The 18,156-nt window shown below is 50.4% G+C and overlaps 5 protein-coding genes across 5 annotated transcripts; 1 reads left to right on the top strand and 4 right to left on the bottom strand.

The window, feature by feature from the left end:
* Positions 1-1,226: 1,226 nt before the first annotated feature.
* LAESUDRAFT_691561 (LuxS/MPP-like metallohydrolase) lies at positions 1,227-5,316 on the bottom strand (the record flags this gene model as incomplete). The annotated part of the gene is made up of 17 exons (XM_040906099.1): positions 1,227-1,636; positions 1,699-1,970; positions 2,020-2,197; positions 2,255-2,354; positions 2,408-2,499; positions 2,553-2,673; positions 2,730-2,943; positions 2,998-3,039; positions 3,089-3,198; positions 3,258-3,353; positions 3,411-3,814; positions 3,872-4,127; positions 4,184-4,299; positions 4,363-4,810; positions 4,873-4,911; positions 4,972-5,015; positions 5,067-5,316. 17 exons carry the CDS (start codon positions 5,314-5,316, stop codon positions 1,344-1,346), a joined length of 3,075 nt encoding a protein of 1,024 aa, XP_040769941.1. The 3' UTR covers positions 1,227-1,343.
* Positions 5,317-5,750: 434 nt separating this feature from the next.
* Positions 5,751-9,576, bottom strand: LAESUDRAFT_740710 (glycoside hydrolase family 2 protein; the record flags this gene model as incomplete). Its single annotated transcript, XM_040911097.1, has 18 exons — positions 9,233-9,576; positions 9,064-9,182; positions 8,858-8,905; positions 8,625-8,800; positions 8,555-8,564; positions 8,385-8,489; positions 8,134-8,283; positions 7,937-8,081; positions 7,729-7,884; positions 7,511-7,666; positions 7,428-7,454; positions 7,226-7,362; positions 7,140-7,186; positions 6,912-7,091; positions 6,775-6,854; positions 6,634-6,713; positions 6,492-6,567; positions 5,751-6,355 (listed from the first exon to the last, which is right to left on the bottom strand). The coding sequence occupies exons 1-18, from the start codon at positions 9,453-9,455 to the stop codon at positions 5,751-5,753; spliced, it is 2,520 nt and encodes an 839-aa protein (XP_040769940.1). The 5' UTR covers positions 9,456-9,576.
* Positions 9,577-9,726: 150 nt separating this feature from the next.
* LAESUDRAFT_173934 (uncharacterized protein) lies at positions 9,727-10,254 on the bottom strand. The gene is made up of 2 exons (XM_040901443.1): positions 10,084-10,254; positions 9,727-10,034 (listed from the first exon to the last, which is right to left on the bottom strand). The coding sequence occupies exon 2, from the start codon at positions 10,018-10,020 to the stop codon at positions 9,775-9,777; it is 246 nt and encodes an 81-aa protein (XP_040769939.1). The 5' UTR covers positions 10,021-10,034; positions 10,084-10,254; the 3' UTR covers positions 9,727-9,774.
* A 785-nt stretch (positions 10,255-11,039) lies between these two features.
* LAESUDRAFT_691559 (aldehyde dehydrogenase) lies at positions 11,040-13,471 on the bottom strand (the record flags this gene model as incomplete). Its single annotated transcript, XM_040906098.1, has 17 exons — positions 11,040-11,224; positions 11,279-11,321; positions 11,374-11,446; positions 11,500-11,538; positions 11,587-11,646; positions 11,702-11,757; positions 11,807-11,881; positions 11,943-12,146; positions 12,199-12,272; positions 12,326-12,414; positions 12,468-12,474; positions 12,530-12,609; positions 12,665-12,689; positions 12,746-12,895; positions 12,958-13,150; positions 13,210-13,373; positions 13,427-13,471. 17 exons carry the CDS (start codon positions 13,469-13,471, stop codon positions 11,066-11,068), a joined length of 1,536 nt encoding a protein of 511 aa, XP_040769938.1. The 3' UTR covers positions 11,040-11,065.
* A 1,064-nt stretch (positions 13,472-14,535) lies between these two features.
* Positions 14,536-16,657, top strand: LAESUDRAFT_754766 (uncharacterized protein; the record flags this gene model as incomplete). Its single annotated transcript, XM_040911935.1, has 21 exons — positions 14,536-14,606; positions 14,658-14,736; positions 14,789-14,802; positions 14,858-14,894; positions 14,946-15,007; positions 15,069-15,078; positions 15,131-15,148; positions 15,199-15,224; positions 15,279-15,304; positions 15,358-15,401; positions 15,454-15,478; positions 15,528-15,539; positions 15,608-15,623; positions 15,679-15,721; positions 15,776-15,876; positions 15,931-15,990; positions 16,049-16,076; positions 16,132-16,192; positions 16,249-16,273; positions 16,327-16,452; positions 16,519-16,657. 21 exons carry the CDS (start codon positions 14,536-14,538, stop codon positions 16,655-16,657), a joined length of 1,023 nt encoding a protein of 340 aa, XP_040769937.1.
* Positions 16,658-18,156: the final 1,499 nt, after the last annotated feature.

The raw sequence follows: 18,156 nt of genomic DNA, 5'->3' as shown, positions 1-18,156 counted from the left end.
GCCTCGTGGCAGCTGATTGAGCATCAAAGCGATCTCATCTTGATCTATCTCCTACACAAGATTTGTGCACAGCGTACTCTGCCTTGATGCAAGAAGCTTAGCAGCATGCTGCCTTTTTTGCAAGTTAACGGATCTATTTCACCGAGATGCAAACAAGAACGTGGGCTGGGTTCCAGACACACCACGCCTCACCCGAACAAAAGACCGATCATTTCCACAAGAGTCCGATGACAATTTACGCCCTGAGGAATCCCCGCGGATGCAATGTGAACCCTCAGGCCTCAAACGGCAAACGGCGAATCTGGGGGAGTGTCGTCCAGCTCCCCACAGAGGCGAAGTATTGTGCGATTCGGTCGGCACCTCGACCTTTTGCGAGTCGTCGAATGACATTCGTTGAGATGTGCAGATGCTAGGACTGTCTCAAATCAGAAATTCCAAAACAAGACGCAGTGCCGTAGACATGTGTAATTCACCCAAGCAGGCACTATCCGCTAAATAACTGTATCTGCGGAGATCTCCTTCAGGGCCCTATCAGTCGTGGTTGCTGAGATACTGTCCGTTCTCACCGTACAAGATCCCCGTACTGTAATCTGTGGCAACCGACCCGTGATACCATCACACATCCATTGCTGGCAGCAATTTTGACGTGTGCTTGTGCGTCGCTTGGATATGCTGTTTCTACCCGAGACATGTGAGCAGTTCATCAGCATGCCAGCGTGCCAGAAAGACGCGTCGCCTTCCGTATGCAATCATTGCCGTCACCGAGTTCGTCAGCTGTGGAATGCAACGCGGAAGACTGTGTCATGATATCCGAGAATCTTCCTCACCACTCACTAGGTCTGCAGCATAGAAGGTAGTTCATGGCTTGCATATTTCCTCGAGTACCACTGTCATGCCGTACGACTTTGTCCTACATTGTCGCGACAAGAAGGTGACCAGACACAGCGATCAGAACGTGTGAAATGCTCATCGCTTGGACGCAAAGCATCGTAAAACATATGCAAATCTATAATGATCTCATACGTCAAAGTGGCAGTACACACCAGGAGGGGAACATTCTTTAAGCGGCTGAGCTACTGATGATGCTAGGCAAAATGAGGATTGTCAGAACAACAGAGCACACTTACAAAAGACAGCAGTAGCAGTTTCAATGCCAGTCGAACAAGGTGTTCCGTAGTGTCGAGTTAGGCTCAGATGTCTCGTCTTGCGCGGCATAAGATTTGCATGGCGGGAGCAAAGTAATCGCACAGGCGCGCATCACCGCGCTTTGTTCCATTCAAACTCCGCAGACGCCCGACGCAGCCCAGGATTAAGCGTGACAAAGAACACCATAACTACGGGATCTACAGCATGGCCTTCTCCCGCATCGGCACGCCATCAGAATCCAGCTGCAACCCGACAGGAACGGCCGCGGGATAGCATGTCAACTTGGCCTTGAACGTCCATAACGCACTGTCCGTAAGAAGCGAAACCTTCGGAGAGATTTGGGGCTCTTCGGACTTCAACTGTTCAGAAAGGAGATGTACCGATAGCTTCTTTCTTGTACACGGATCCGTTGACGGTCGGATGAACTGGTCATAAGCCGCCAGCACGTCATCAATCCGTAACACACGGACAGCATTGGCATCTTTCTCGTCTGGTAAGGCGGCAATCAGTGATGGGCGCGCAATGTAACGGGAGGACAACAATGATGCATACGTCGTAAGAAATCATAATATCCCGAACTAATGTGGTTCCAAAAACGGCTTGTCTCTTCGGCAAGATTCTTGACTTTCTCCATCATTTTCACGACAAGTCCCTCTTTCTGCAACTCGAATTCGTTTGGTGACATTCCAGCTAAAACATCACGATAACTGTCAAGGAATGAGTTCACACGTTCCTCGACATCCCACGGCGCTCGGGTGCTCTGGACTTTGATCCCAAGGCCCATCGAACTGGCGACGGTCCAGGAGGAGCTGGCCACGACGTACCTGAGGGACGTTTGACGAGCGTTCATGCGGACCCGCGTCAATGACTTACCCCAATTGTTCACGGGTTCTCAGCTGAGAATGCGTGGGTTCCTTGATGATGTGTGCAATGAACAGAAGGACAGGGCGAAGCGCATCGCCGCCAACTTCGCCGAATTGACAATAGTAAGAAAGGCTACTGTTTTCCTCCTGTAGATTGCTGTGCACTTTGCGTAGAACGAAATTCGAACCTGTGGTTATCTACCTCACTTCGTGCGGGTTGCTCATCATTTCAGGGATATGCTAACCCTCAGGTAATATGAGTGATCGCTCTTGGGAGAGCTCCATCGGTAGAAGGGGGCGAGGTGAGATGCACTCTTCCACGCGCTTCATAATGCCCGTCACTTGCTAGATCCGGCTTGCGCGTTATTGACAAATGCTTGCACGTGAATGTGACGCACCTGCTGAGAGTAGTTCCCGTTCACCAACATCTCTATCTGCACCTTAGCCATCAGTTCATCCTTGTAGAACTGCACCTCCTCTGCCCGTATGACTGCCAAGGAAGCGTATGAGTCATACTGATCGCAAGAGAGTCTCGAAACATACATCTCAGCTCATCAAGCCTGTCCATTGGTGTCCATACCGTAGGCATCAACGACCATGCGGCGAATTCCTCGGATAAATTCGACGGCTGTCCCAAGTAGAAGTTCCGATATCCGCGTTCTACCTAATTGGCAGCAGACGTGAAGAGATGATGCACATGAAACGTCTTCCAACGCTGACCTGTTCCGCAACCACTTTCAGCCTCACCGGGTCTACTGCCAAGTCCTTCAACGTATGCAACACTGTCATAAGTAGCGCAGGCAGCTTATCGTTAAATCCGCTTGCAGATATTAGAAAACCCTTCCGGTTATTGGAGACTGAGTATGCTAAACCAGCGAGCTCGGCGTCGTAAGCAACTTCGGATAGGGCATCTTCAACGAGGTCCGCAATGAGCCTGTAGATGCGCTATAGATCCATTGAGTCTCATAGAGACAGGACCCCGACTGACCGAGACATGACTGCACTCCTTGGAGTTGCATAAGCTAGAGGGCTTTTTCCACGGCCATTAGCAAGAGTGTGTGAACGTATGGTCTCGGTACCTTTTGATGGCAACCCTAACAAATGCCTTGGGTACCCAGAATTGATCGTCTCGTTTATGCCACAATGTGGAGATATTCGTGCGATGAATACACACGGGCATCTTCGCAGGCTGAGAGACGCGCATGTCGGTGTTGTACAATTTACCGACGGCAAGGAGAACCGACTCACCTCTGATACATCTTTCCTCTCGACATTGAGGTCCGCGGGGACGTACGGATTCGGACGCGGCAAGAACAGTTCCAGATTCTCATTCGGTTGTTGAGCCTGTCCGTTGCCATGTGAGCACGGTGATTTCATGTGAATGTTCGGATCAGAACTGACCTTATCCATCAGAGAAGAATCAATTCTCTGGACGCAGTACCGCGTGCCATACCATTTCTCTGTACACCACTGCGCGTCTTTGCCAATGATTTCCTCGGCATGTTCGCGGGCCTCCAGCGTCACGCGGCCGTTCTCGGGCCTCAGCACTTCCAGCGTCTTGCGCACTAATACTTCATCCCACTCGCGTATTATGGAATCCCCGCTCAGAATCAACTCAGGCGGATACTCCTCTGACAATTGGTATGACAGCCAATTCACGTATGTGTGAGGTTGGCTCTTCTCCTGGAAGCGAAACCTGATCTTCGACATGGAACTGATCTCCTTGAAGTGGTATTCGTCGAGAGGCGAGGAGCGAAGCATATTTAAATAGCCGTAGATTGCAAGGAGTACGTCTCCATAGTGCGCTGTAGGGTAATATATCGTCAGCAAAGTCTTCAAACATATTTCTAAATTGAAATTACCGTATCCATCCTTAGTCAGTCTCCCTTCCACCTTCAGGTACTGCACGCTAGAGTTTCGGCTGTTTAGAGAAGCGGTAAGGCTAAAGATCCATGCTTTGCGTTTCAAGTATGCGCAGACACTTCCGGGCCCTTCGTGTCCGAGAAAATGAGTGACTACTGCAGCAGGTTGGACCTTGTAGTGCGGGCGCTGATCAGGGATGAGGAATGTGAGAGAAAACCCGTAGTAATCCTTGACGGTCTTGATAAAAATGATGGACTGCAACGACTTTACGTGAATACAATGTCCCGGAACAATGTACAGATAATAGTTACCCCCATTTCTGATGAGCCCCATAAGGGCTGTATGATCATGGGCCGTGGTTCCAATCCCCTGTTTTGAATCAGAGAAAAGAGCGGAACAACCATTCTTGCCAATTCGTCCAGCGACTCTGATGCCGACGAGGTGAGACTAATGGGGCAAGTGGAAGAATGGCTGCGCAGTAGGGTCTCACCTCTTCCGAGCACAGCAAGAGTCATGCGGCCTGCGCAATAGTGTTGTTCCCACCATCCAACGAGTTCCCTGCGAGTCTCTTTCCATATTCGAGTGTCGTCGGTGGACTCCCCAGTTGTGTTGTTACTAGTGTGACGGGAAGCTCTCGCTCTTTCTGTTATGCTGTCGACATTACCTGTGCTAAAATGTGCGTATGGATGACCAGGCAAGCTAAGGATTTTCGTAATGTGGTAAACCCGCCGTGTATCGTTTTGTACGTTTCTTCGGTATTCTGAGTCTACTGCGTTGATCTCTCTCTTTGTGAGAGACTCGGTGAAGAGTGGAGAGTGAAAGAAAGTCGCAGTGCGTGCGAGACCACCGGCTAGAAACGCCGAACCAACCGAGAACCAGTAGTAGGTGTGCGACGGAGCAGTCGCGGCGTTGCGGATTCCACCATTGGTTGAGATGAACTGATGTACATGATGATACAATCAGAGATACAGTAACGGATTCCGGAATTGGTGACACACACAGATAGGAAATCGTTCTCCTCGCGGAACACTTCTGAGCCCTGAATTTCCAAATCGTTAGTCCAGCAGTCTTGTAACGAATTCCATAAAGTTCATGTCACCTTTGAAATCATGTGTTCACAGAAGTGAGCCATTCCCTGGGCGTCTTCCTAAGATACAAACGATCGCTTTGATTGATCACCAGCCTCTGAAGAACTGTCTGCCCCATGGGACCCAGGCCAGCTTTCCGGGTCATGCATTGCACCGACTTGGACGGTCAAGGAAGCAGCTGCTTTGTCCGAAGACGCATCGTGTACTAGTATTACGTGTAACCCGTTCTCAAGTCGCATGAGCCTGTAATCTCTATCGTCGAGATCTCCCTTTTCTATGTCGCTGCCGGTGAAGACCGAATACGACGGCATTTCGTGCACCGCACGCACAGTAGTCCATTGCACCGTAGGAGGCATGTAGCAGGTATATACGCAGACGGTATAGGGATGGAAGCCGTGTGCAAGTTGATTCAGGACTTGAACGTTTGAACGTTCAAAGTACTAGGCACCCTCAAGGCTCAGAAGCGCCCGTCTCAGCCACAGTCTAGTCTCCCGTGGGCAGACGAGACAATTCCTTCAAACCTCCGCGGCAACGCTTCGGATATCCTTGTCTGACCCACAGTCGCGAATGCTCAGCGCTCAGCCTGCGGCAGAAAGCTAGCCTCTCTTGCATTTAAGAGGATGGCACGATGTTTAGGGCCACGGGCACTCGAGCGTAGCCTTGTCCGCTGTATGCTGAAAATCCTACTGATTTGCGAATAATGAAGTGGCGACATAGATGATGTACATTGTACATGCAGCCCAACAGGTATTTTTCCGCATTCTATCATGGAAACATGACCGCAACTCTGTCACACTGTTGTCACGATCTCTTGACCAAAATGTGCCATCGTTAGTTTCTTCCTACCACTGATCCCGCTCGCAATGACCATCTGTGGGTCACCAGGAATGACGTCGAGCGCATTATCGCTCCATTTGACCTCACGCTGCGTATCTCCGCCAGTCGCGGAAAAGAACAGCCCTTTAACGGGCCTCGTGACTGATACTTTCAATCGTTCTCCATCAAGGTGGACGCGGAGGCCAGGGTCGGGAGCATCGACAAAGCGGTACGGCTGGGGCCAGTCTGCATATCGTGCAACGACTTCCCCGGTCTGCATGTCAGCCAAGCGCGCAGCAACGACGACGGAAAAGGATGTGTTCATTGAGGGATAGTCAGAATTGACTTTCGGTGGGCTTGGACAGGGAATTGACAGGATCTCGGTGGATTGATTTGGCAGGAGAGTCATCGAGAAACGTTGCTCGTTTGCCCAATCGGAGTTGAGGTCAATGCAATGGAGTACGAAAGTCAACGTGCGAGGTTCCATCAGGCTATTTGCTCCCCAGACTTCGATTCTTGCATCAATGGACTGAAATGCACCGAACTCATAGAACTGTACATTTGAAGTGTATAAGCGATCTCTAGATCATGCGTGTATGACACGAGCACTGACCTGTTTGGGACGATCATTCTTTTTGTTTTTGTTGACCTGCAGTAAATCAAAAAGGGAACAGTGTTTCAATAATCATGCAAGACGTGAAAACACATTTCGGACTCGCATGACGAGTGATCCCAACTGTGATAGGAGCAAGCTCGCGGGCAATCGTGTAATAAGCCATCTTCGGCCGGAGCTGGAGGAGCAATGCCATAACGTTGAGCCAATTCCAAGCACTCAGAGCGATAGTATAGTCACACACGAAAAAGTCCATTATGGCCCAAGAGGTAATCGGCCAACAATCGTTCAGCTGCCACACCAAAGCACCAGATGTCTGCCAATCTCTGTCAGTAAGCCTTCAAATATCGATCAGGAGAACATCAGCATGCATATTCCTTTCCACGGCCACGCCACTCTCGCCTCCACATCCTATAGGCCAAGCTGATGGCCTCGCTCTGCATGAGTTGCGTATTGTAAACATATCTGTGAACGATCGCAGATGTAAGGATCCACCTGACTACATGTGCGAAATACACTTACGTTTCAAGATCGCTCGTGAGCCGGAAGTTCTCGTTCATCACGATGGCAAACCGCCGCTCATGATTTCCTGCTCGATTGTGCTGCGACATGAGCTTCGACTGTGCCCACCGTTCTTTCGTGTTGCCGCCAAGCCAGTAGTCAATCGTTTGGATGTCTGGCAACGCTGGGATGCCAAATTCACTTGCACTCACATCAGTGCATGCAAAATACCTATGGTAGCAACCGTACCTCACAAACCGTCCACCCATGCTACCATACTCTTGCCAAGGGCGCTCCTTCCCTGCCCATACATCTCACTGGTGGATATCGCCCACGGTAGGGTCGGCGGTATCCCATCCCATCCCGCCATAGGGCGATCCAGGATGGTACGGTATAGTGGGATCGGTGAGATCAGCTACAATGGATGGTAGCACCTTTTCATAAACGACGCGAGCTGGGAGCTCCGTAATGCCTTCGGGTAAAGTCAATTGAAATATGTTCGACGCGAATATCCAACGCGAATACAGTCCTACCGACCTCCCCATTGCAAAATCTGCTGGTAGTCTGTGTGATCGCATCGAGCTCAGTCTCATCACTTTAGTATACAAGAACGATCTCACCTTCATTGTTACCGCAGAATAGAGCCAAGGATGGGTGGTGCCTCAATCGCTTGACGTTGTCCTCCGCCTCCGCCTTTACACTTTGAACGAACCTCTCGTTTGCCGGATAGACACCGCAAGCGAACTGGAAGTCTTGCCAGACCAGAATGCCCAACTCTGCATTCCAAAATGGGTTAATAAGTTCAATGAAGCCAATAGACGTCCTGCAGAAGACTTACCATCACAGGTGTCGTAAAACACATCAGGTTCATAGACACCGCCGCCCCACAATCTGACCATGTTCTGGTTTCCATCTCGTAGAAGTGTCAGCCAGGCACGATATCGCTCCGGCGTGACCTCTGTCAAGAAGTTGTGCGCAGGGATCCAATTTGACCCTGAAGATCTGGATGAGTCGGTCATCTACAGGGAGTATGACACACACCGCACCTCCCATGAACATTCGGATGCCGTTGACCTCAAATAAGAACGTTGTGCCTCCACCGTGCTGATCTGGCTCTAACAAGGGCTCTTGTACGAGTTGTATTCGACGGAATCCGATGAGCTTCGAGTGTTGGTCGAGAACGATGGAATCCTGAATGGGACGATCAGTACGTCAGACGTCAACATATATGGGTGTCACTGACTTCAGACATCAGAGCTATATCCAACGCGTACAAGCTCTGTTTCCCGTACCCAACGGGCCACCAGAGCTGTACCACACCGTCCAAGTCCCAATCAATCAAATTGCCCCGTTCAAAGTTGTCTCCTCCGAGTATGCGATCTGCAAGCAAGCCCTTGACACTACTGGTGCAGTCCCTCAACACCAGGTTTACGGTAGAAGCAGCAGTCACTCGACCGGTCAGTTTGATATCGACTCGAAGTCAAGTGAAAGAACTGGAGCTTGCGACACAGTAGCCCGCGTATGAACCTCTGAGATTCGCACTGTATACGTAGTTAGACTGATTGGTCGGTATGGACCGCATGTCATGAGCTCCGGTCCCTAGCGTACGACGGCATGTAAGATCTCGACGATACTGTTCACAGATCCTTACTGTTCGTACTCACCCAGTCCCATCTGCGTGGTTAATGTCATCAGCGGAATATCGATTAGTAAGGATGACATGTAATTTCATACCGCCACCCATATTGTGCCTTGCGAACATACACACGACTCGGATCACCTAAGTTTGTGGAGCCTGCTCTTACGCGTCCGTACTGTTGTTCTAACTTCTTTGCAATCAATTTGGTTGATTTGAAGTGAAGGAGCAGCTTGTTGTCCTTCGGCTTCATAGAGCACGAGTCAATTGGAACCTGCATTAACTCATGAGCATTGACATGGTCATCCTACTATAGCTTTGCAACCATTACCGCGTAAGTCCGGAACATGTTGTCTGCAGATAATATCTTCACAAGGTTCTGCAACGGTGCATCAGCAACATGAGCCTCAGGATGTATCGGTCAAATGCGAAATATAGCGGTATATATCGTTACCGTGATTTCTGTCATAGCTTTGATAGTGATGAAACCACTGATAGAACACACCTATCTCTTTGACATAGGTAACAGATACTTACCAGATACACATCGCAGATTGTATCTAAGCCTTCAAACTGCAATTGGACATTGTCTGCGCCATCCACCCGGGAGTCACATTGGAAGCTACAATAGTAGAGCCACTCTCTTTCGCCAACCCCTGTAAGCTTTCAGTAAATCATGGAAGCGGCAAGACTTGAGCATACATACATTGTACTTTGTGTTCATTGAAGCCAAGGAAAGGATCAGGGATGCGACCAGCCTTCAGAAGTTCCACATGGACCTCAGAGGGAAAGCTCTGCGCTGCAGTCCACTGCACTCCCGACTGGAGACCACCCGGAAGTCGCGGCACCTCCTGCAGTACAGAGCCGCGGGCAGGATTCCGTTCCTTCCAATACCAACCGTCGTTGAGTAGGGTTACACGAGTAGCCATGGTGGTTAGCGTGAAAAGATTTGTGCGTCTGGTAGATGGAGTCCCGGCGGAATGAAGGGCCACCACCTGATCGCTGCTTACTCTCTGATGTCGCGGTTCTTCGGGCCGCAGAAATTCTCAAAAGACTTGTCATCGTCCACTGCTGAGGAGATCGTAGCGCTCCTCGATACACGAAATGCACCCGATTCACACGAGTTGTTGAGCATGCCATGTTCGCTAGGACGTGTGACATTGCAACTTCGGAAATGAATGGCGTTGAGTGCAACCCACAGAGAATCGGCAGAACGCAAATCAACCGCTGATTGTGAACGTCCGTCGCTCAACAAGCGAGTATATAATACTCAAAAAATAAGCTAGCGTCGATGAAGCTAACGAAGATGTACACGTGAAATGTAGCAGAGAGGAGGGAGGGAACAACCGTGGTAGGCGTCCGTGTTTCAGATGCACAACGTGAAACTTGCACGTCGCGGTTCACGTGCTTTAAAAGCGGATGAGTTGGCAAACTTTTGAACACGACCAGTACTGCTCTAGTTCTCGTGAAGCAACCTGAGCGATTCCAAGTCATCACTGTATCACAAGCTTGCGAAATATTACTCGCATATAAACAAAGGGATGGAATAGAGCTCACTCGTCTACTCAGCCGCCGGTTGATGACAGGAGTCACAGGCAAACTCCGAGAACCTTGCTCACTCGGAGCACGGCAATGTGAAGATGAGTCGTGCTGGCATCCCTGAAGGGTTTGATGGACCATGCTCGCTTCCAGCTAGATGCACAGGGCCAGACAGCTGATGACACTATGATGGCTTCTCCCGCGTACTAGGTCTCAAAATGAACCCTGTCCATTGCTGTATGCAGCCTTCATCAAACTTAAGCTTCCGCATCAACAAGGTCAATCCAGGGCTCACTGTGAGGACCCTGAAGAAGTCGGAATCGGACTATTTATGGTGCATGGTACTACCCAACGTGTTGCGCATCAATCACGTATTACATGACGGAGCGCGGCGCAGCGGCCATATATATAGGCTGTAGTGTCTGCGCGTAGAGCGGTAATCCGGTGGAGGAGAGGTACGTAACAGAGAGACTGTGATGCAGGAACACAACGCGCGACCAATGGAAAGCGCAGGAATTGCTTATGCAATTGCTGATGTCAGCAACGTACTCATGGATGTGAAACGGAACCGAAGGATTGTCCTCATCTTCAATGTGCCGAGCAAAGTTGAGGATCATCAGAAAACCCCTGAAGCCGTCTTACGAAATGAGAAGCATGCGTAACTTCGCAACCATGAAAGCCTGGACGCCGAACGTTCGAAACAATCAAACATCACTTCATCAACGATCAGCACGTACCTCGTCATACGCCTCGGGCGGGATGTCATACACGGTCTTCCAGTAGCAGCTCTGGGGACTGCATCCGGGCTCTGAGACCCTGACAGGTGTGACTTTATCAATAATGATGTACGGCTTGCGCCAACTTAATGGAGATCTTTCGAAGTAAGCTATCATCCCAAGAAAATACAGCAGCGCGCGAAGGACGGGGTCTCGAGCGGGGACTTCCAACCCAGGACAGATATCACATAAGGCACCGCGAAGAAAGATGGAAGACCCCGTCTCTATGCGGCCTTCTTCACCGCATGCACGAGGTACGCGGATAAGGCTGCGGTGAGCGCCAAGATGAAGCCCAGGCTGAGTTTTTGCGCGACGCTCCTGCCGCCGTTGCGAGGCGGCAAACGAGGGTGCAAGAGCATGTTGAGAAAGGCCAGCGGTCTGGGCTGATTACGGGGAATTAACACCGCCTTCCAGGGCGAACGAAGGAAATGCTGTACCTTGAACGGCGTATACCGCGCAGCCATGAGCGCCGGATCGATCCTGGGGTAGCTGTGCGTCAGAAAGAGTAATTGAGGGAGGACAATGTACGTACCAGCTGGGGTTGTCCATCTGGCATCGAAGGTGCGTAAAGACTTCAAACGAATACTTTCCGGTGGTGAAGCCAGCTAGGTGAAGCTTCGTCAGTGCAGCACGGAGTGAAGGATTGGTGTGACCTCACATCCACTAGGTCCGACTCCGCCAAATGGAACGCCATACGCTGCGGAGTGTGTCAGAAACAAGCACTGGATGGGCCTTTGCCACTAACCCATGACGTGAAGAATAGTGTCATTCGCCGCAACTGTGCCACTTTGGGTGTTATCGAACACTGTCGAGCTGACTTTAATACTTAATGAGAGCGCTGACGGGGTGAAAACGCGTACCCTTGGCCTTGAAGGCTGGATCGTTGGAGAAGACATAAATGTTTAGAGGGTGATCCCTGCGACACTGTGTCAGTACAAGTCTCACTCTGAAGCACTAGAACTCACCTCTCGTTAATGAATTCAATCGCCTCATCGACGTCCTTTACAGGTATCACAGGCAAGAAAGGACCAAAAATCTCTCTGCACGACGATAGAACTGCACGTCAGCAAACGCGGCTTCAATGAGGAGCAAAACACGGACTCGCTCATGAGAGAATCATCCCCCTTGACGTTCTTGATAAGAGCGGGCGCGGCATATTTTGTCGCGACGTCTACTTCACCACCGAAGACGATCGTACCCTTGGTGTTGTCAATGAGGTTCTTGACGCGTATTGCGTGGCGCTCGTTGACCATGCGACAGACCAGGCCAGACTCCTTGGGATCGACAGGATGAAGCTCGTGGTATCTGCAAATAGGTGTCAGGCGGGCTATACAGATTGAGGGTAACTCCCACATACGCGTCTTTGAGCGCCTCGACAAACTTATCTTGGAACCAATCGGGCACGAGAACGTAGTCCGGGGAGAGACAAAGCTAGATGAAGTTAAGCATTTGTTACGAAGATATTCGGGACCGCTCCGACGCACCTGGCCGCCGTTGACGAGCTTGCCCCACATGATTCTCTTTGCAGCGGTCTTGATATCGCAACGAGGGTCAATGACGCATGGACTCTTGCCTAGATGCGCGGGTCGGCTGCGGAGACCACTGAAATAGGGCAAGTCTACTCACCTCCGAGCTTAGATAGAATCAGCGACTGCTGAGCTAGACTGGAAGCAGTACAGCGGACGTACCTCAGTCGTGACTGGTGTCAAGTGCTTGGCCGCTGCGGCTAGAACGATCCGGGCTACGCGGCCATTACCGGTGTACAATACTGCGCGGCAACTTTCAGGCACTGCTGGTAAGCTTGGTGCTTGGAGACTACTCACTGTGATCAAAAGGAAGCTCGAGAATCTGACCAAATGTGTAAACGATCGGCTGCTAGCCGCTCCGTGGTACTTCAAACGTACCTTTGTCGTCTCTGGGACAGCACCATTGACGACCCGGTACAGCTCCGGGTCAAGATACTTCGGCAATAGCTCGGTCAGAAGAGCCGCAGTGGCCTCCGACAGTTCCGAAGGCTTGAGCATTACGGTGTTTCCAGCTGCGATAGCACCAGCCTATATACGTGGTACGTCAGCGTTTCTGCTTCGATGTCCTGTCTGTAGCGACGAGCACGAACCAGCGGGCATAGTGTGAGGTAGACGGGGTAGTTAAAGGGACTGATAATCAGAACAACGCCTTTGGGTTCCTTCCTAGTGATCGGCGACATGGCGAACCAAAGCATGTTGAACGGAGCCTTCTCTGGAGAGGCCCATTCCTCCACTTTGTCATAGGTCTCCTTGAGCTCGAGCAGCGTGCCATTGAGTTCCAGGCTATAAAAAAATATTCGATGAATATATCATTCGCGCAGAAGATGCAAATTGTGGCGCACAGTTCTGACTCCTCATACGGCCGCCCTAAGTCAGCCGCAAATGCTTGCTTGAAGCGATCGTAGTTGTCCTCGAGGAGGTAGCATAGGTTCAAAAGTTGCTGCTTGCGAAACGCAATTGACTTGGTCTTGCCAGATATGAATGCCTTCCGCAAATCCTGATGGATCTGCGGTATCATTAGGTTTCAGTAACGATCAACCTGTCCCGGGGGGGGCTCACTTGAGGAATCTCGTCGACAGGGGTGTAGGACAAAGTCTGCGACATGTTGTGTGTGTGTGGGTTGCTGCAGCAAATGCACGTCCACGTTCGCGAGCCATCATGATATACCGGACTTGGGGGAAGGCGCAATAGCCGCTCGGGTTCCAAGCTGGGCTGCTATTACGAGACTAGATCGTTTTGACACGTGGCGTTTCAGTGCGCAGGTACCCGCTCAATCTGCCGCCACAGTGAAGCGGTCCCGCGACGAGGCAAGGGACGCATCTCCTGCGCGACCGCTTGGCGGAGTCGCCATGCAACGTGCTGGGCGTTTAACCGCGCGGACGGGCAGGGACGGGCTCGGAATAGCGGACTTCACTATGTGGACGGCCCGAAGGAGTTGCAAAAACTCTCAAGCTCGCACGAGCAAATCGGCCAGGGAGAAGTTTCAGGAAGCATACCGTCTAGAGGCATCCAGGTCAATTGGATTTGGGGTTCGGGATGTCTCATTTTTGGCCATCAACTGGAACCACGAGGCTCAGTGTGCGGCTATGGCTCGAGCTTGCGCTTGTTGGTGACGTGTGTTCATGTAATCTCGCGCTATGGGCAAGCGACGACCTCAACTGCAAGCCCTGCTTCGATCTGCACGATTACTGCGGTTGTCATTTATCAACCGATTAAAAGCTCGTTGGCAATGCGCGTTGGTAATGGGCTGAGACAGCTGAGCGTTGATCATTAGCCGCCGGTAGGAAAAAACCTCACCACGCCGATTTCTACGCACTTTCTCTCGACTGTCAAAGCACTCTGAGGCAAGGACGAGAACTTGAAGCTGGTGCAACCTGCCACCGATATATAGCAAACCCCTGGTCAGCTCTTATCGTAATTCCGATCACATGGCTCGCATGAGCTCTCTGGTTTTATTGTACTGCTGCCGAACTATTTTTTTTTCTGATCCGGTTCTTCGCCCCCAATTTCGTATGCAAATCGCGAAATTCTGCGGAAACGTCTGGAGTTCATATACGATCGAGATGACTCTAACGCTTGTTGTCGACGTGCCGCTTCCAGCCATATAGCAGTTCTCTAGCTCTCTAGCAACCCCAGCGAGGAAACCCGTCCGTTCCATCCCTGCCATCATGACCGGTGTTAATCTAGGACTCGACCCCAGCATAGGGAGCTTCTTCATTGGTATCCTATTTTCGATCACGTATGTATTCCTTCGTAAAGTCGTGCAGGATGTTTAGGCGTAGCCCTATAGATTCTATGGCATTACCAATGCCCAAGTGCTCTTCTATTACTGGGAGTATCGGCAGGACAGATGGTATTTGAAAGCCATGGTACGTTTGCGTCATCATTTCATATCTAGTGTGCTTTACAATCTGCCTGTAGGTCGCCTGGTTATGGTTTGTCATTCGTTACGATGCGCTCAGGTTTCAGGCTGAATTGATTATTACCAAGGGTCATGGACACCGCAAACTCGATAGTGGAAGTGATGGTGAGCCATCTACTATCAGTTCATCAACCAGAGCTTAACTTGCGCTCTCAGGTCATATGGGAATATCTCGTAACGGATCACGGGAATCCCCTGGGGCTCTTTGTGCTATCAAAGTAAAATCTCTATCATTTGCTTTCAATGGTCAGAATACTGCTAATCAAGATTCTCTCACAGTTCTTTCCTTGTAAGTCTGCTCCCTCCGTCAGTCGAAGCTATGTCCTCACAGTGATATACAGGCCGAATATGCAATCGCGGTCAGTCCTTCCAATTCATGTATTGATTTGCTCACTCAAGCCTAGCTCAGGCGATCACAGTCCTTTTCGTGCAATGGTCAGTAGCTCACCCTGCAGTCCTCGAACCCCAGCTTACACTTAACCGTCATAGCTACTATATGCGCAATGTGTGGAAACGTGAGTGAACCATCGAACTATCTAGAGCGAATCACAAATCGTCGATCTACTAGTATTGCAGAAGCGGTGGTATCAAGTACCGCTTACGATAACGATGGTATGCGAATGTGATCCTCGGTTGATGTTGATGCTGATAAATATCGTGACAGTTGATATTTGCTCTCATTTCATGTGGTATGTCCGACGATAATGACGCTTCTTTCAATTACTCACTTGCATCCAGCTTGCAGTCTTGGTTCGTGAAGTGATACCTTCCCGTTATTGGCGAGACGCTAACTTCTCTCGTGGCCCTTATCGAAATAGCGAGTGTATATCTCGGGTAAGTTCTGTATGTCATCGACTGGCATCGGCCCCTCTTAACTATCGCCATTTAGGACTTTTGATCGGGCAGTCCCCGAGATTTTCGTCCAGACGAAAGTGTGTTCTTTTCAGAACGCGTGATGTTTTTCCTCGAATTGAGTTTGCGCACAGATACCTGCATCACTGCAAACAGTGTCCGCATCAGTCACGGATATCTATATCACACTCTCTCTCACGCTGATCTTGCGTGGAGAGAGGACTGGTTTCAAGCAGTAAGTCGCTATGGCAATGTGACAGGTCTTCTCTCTGAGCTCTCGATTACGTAGTACGGAGACCTTAGTCCATAAACTGACGGTCTACGCGATCAATCGCGGCATCGTGACTACGTGAGTAACCACGTCTATGAAGAATTTGCTAAACAATATATTGAGCCATCGTGGGCAGCTTGTTGCAGATCTTCCAGTTGTGTACAGTACGTGGAACTTGACGTTTGCTCTGTCTACAAGATGACTTACGAATGACGGTAGTATGTGTCTCTTCCTGACACGTACTTCGTATGGGCCATCTTCCACTTTCCAGGAAGTAAAGGTATGTTAAACCCTCAGCGGTCCCATAAGATGTTTTTGCTGACCCATTACATAAAGCATATGTCAATTCGTTGCTGGCCATGTATGTGCCAAGGTGCATTCCGACACTGTTAAAACTGATCAAGCTGTCGTTAGGGTCAATGCTCGTCACTACCTCAGAGAGAACAGCGCAAGAGCGAACCTCTCAACAGGGGTGTCCGTGCAAGACATTCCGCTTGATACGTTAGACCCTGAACAGCGTCAAAAATCGTCATGGTTCCGGTAAGTCTGTATCTTCTCCAAGCATTTCAACTTGCCGACATACCTCCGCCTTTCACCGCGGAGCAGCAACCGCTCTACTCGCCAGGACTCGCAATCGGCACAGGCGGTCATCACACTCACGACGGAGGTGGTCTGCGATGGTAGTGAGGTCGCTCTTCAAGATCAACACAAGGGGACTGGTCGGAAGACGCCATCGTTCTTCTAGGTATTAGAGGAATCCGTGACTACAGTCATTCAAACCGAACCGTCGCGCCCTCGGACTAGATGACGATGCTTTCAGCTCTGCACGAGTGATAAAGCAGTATTTTACGAACGATCGATCATGGCGGATCGTTATTTTGGGTCGGACCGGGGAGTGAGGCCTTGAGGGGTCGTCCACTTTGTGCCATATTAAGGGGGGTTGAGAACCCATTCACCAGCATGTCAATGCCATACGCACTCGTTACATGGATATAGTTATATGCGCAAACAACATGTCATAATATACGACTTCGTGGATGCACTATGCGTCCGTTCGGGATAGCTGCATTTTGCGCTGCAGGCGACAAACAGTCCGGGGCTTTCGCTCCGGCGTCCGACCTCAGAGTCTTCCATCGACATCTTTCAATCAAGACGTGCCATCTGCGACATTCGATATGACGCGCAGGACTGGATTGAGGAGATTTATTCTTTCCGGACGGTCTGCCTCAGGCTGTCGCTCAACACTGCTCGTAGCTATGGTCTGCTTTAATGGCCGCGTCGTTGTTGGGTGATTTCTGACATCAAAGGAAGCTTATGCAAACGTTGTATGTCTTGGCAGATCTTCGCATCACTGGAGGCCGCACATCCTCCTCCATTGGACCGTTTTGCAACAATGACTGGGAGCTATCGCATGCAGTTGCGTCAAAGGAAGTCTTATAGTAAGAGTGCTCAGCGGTCCTCGAGCATAACGTTACTATGTCACCTTGACGATGATGCATATGCCAGCTACAAATATTCATGACGCGCATTCGGCTATCGTCTTCAGGGAGCCTGAGAAGGTTTCAATGCATGTCTCAACGTAGTACGCCGCGTCCGAGTCAGTCCGTCCAGTTACGGTCTTCTCACAGTTACGGTTTGTACTAATTGGTCCCGCGTAGCGCACATTTTCTTGGGCTCCTCACCCGAGATTGAACCCCTGACCAGTGACCGGTATCTGGACGATGCCTACGAGAGATCTTGCTCCGATCGCATCTGCACCGACTGTTGAACAAAATCTTGCATTTTACGGCACATTCTTGCTCAGCATCAATCTGTTGCTTCCCGTGGCTTCTCTGACATCTGGCACCTGGAATTGCGCGAAATCGACCGATTAGTCAGCAGCCGAAGCGTTTTTGCTGTCGGGTAAAGTACCCATCATCCCCATGTATCCTCATGCCGCTGATAGACGCTGTTCAAAAATACCGCTAAGCACAGGCTCTCTGCGGAGGTTTCTTCATAAGGGTGTGATTGATGAAATGCATTGCTTCTGCGTCATCAGTCCTGGGATTTACTTCCAGTCGGCATCACGCAGGGTTCTGCTGTTGAGAAAACAGAGGCTGGGTGCGGCAATCCGGATGTCCGTAAATTTCGAGGTTCACGAATCATATGCGACATGCTCGTCGACCTTGGTGGAGAGAACGTACCGTTTTGAACGGAGCGTGGGAAGGATCACTGTGAGTTTATGTTCCGTGAGCTTTTGCTGTA

Source organism: Laetiporus sulphureus, assembly GCF_001632365.1.
Source record: "Laetiporus sulphureus 93-53 unplaced genomic scaffold LAESUscaffold_2, whole genome shotgun sequence".
Classification (NCBI taxonomy): Eukaryota; Fungi; Basidiomycota; class Agaricomycetes; order Polyporales; family Laetiporaceae; genus Laetiporus; species Laetiporus sulphureus.
The sequence above is the reverse complement of the archived record's forward strand: the minus strand, read 5'-3'. Positions and strand labels throughout refer to the sequence as shown.

What these genes read in the sequence shown, in the direction of transcription:
- LAESUDRAFT_173934 (XM_040901443.1), bottom strand. Translation starts at nt 10,020, where the DNA reads ATGACTTGGAATCGCTCAGGTTGCTTCACGAGAACTAGAGCAGTACTG.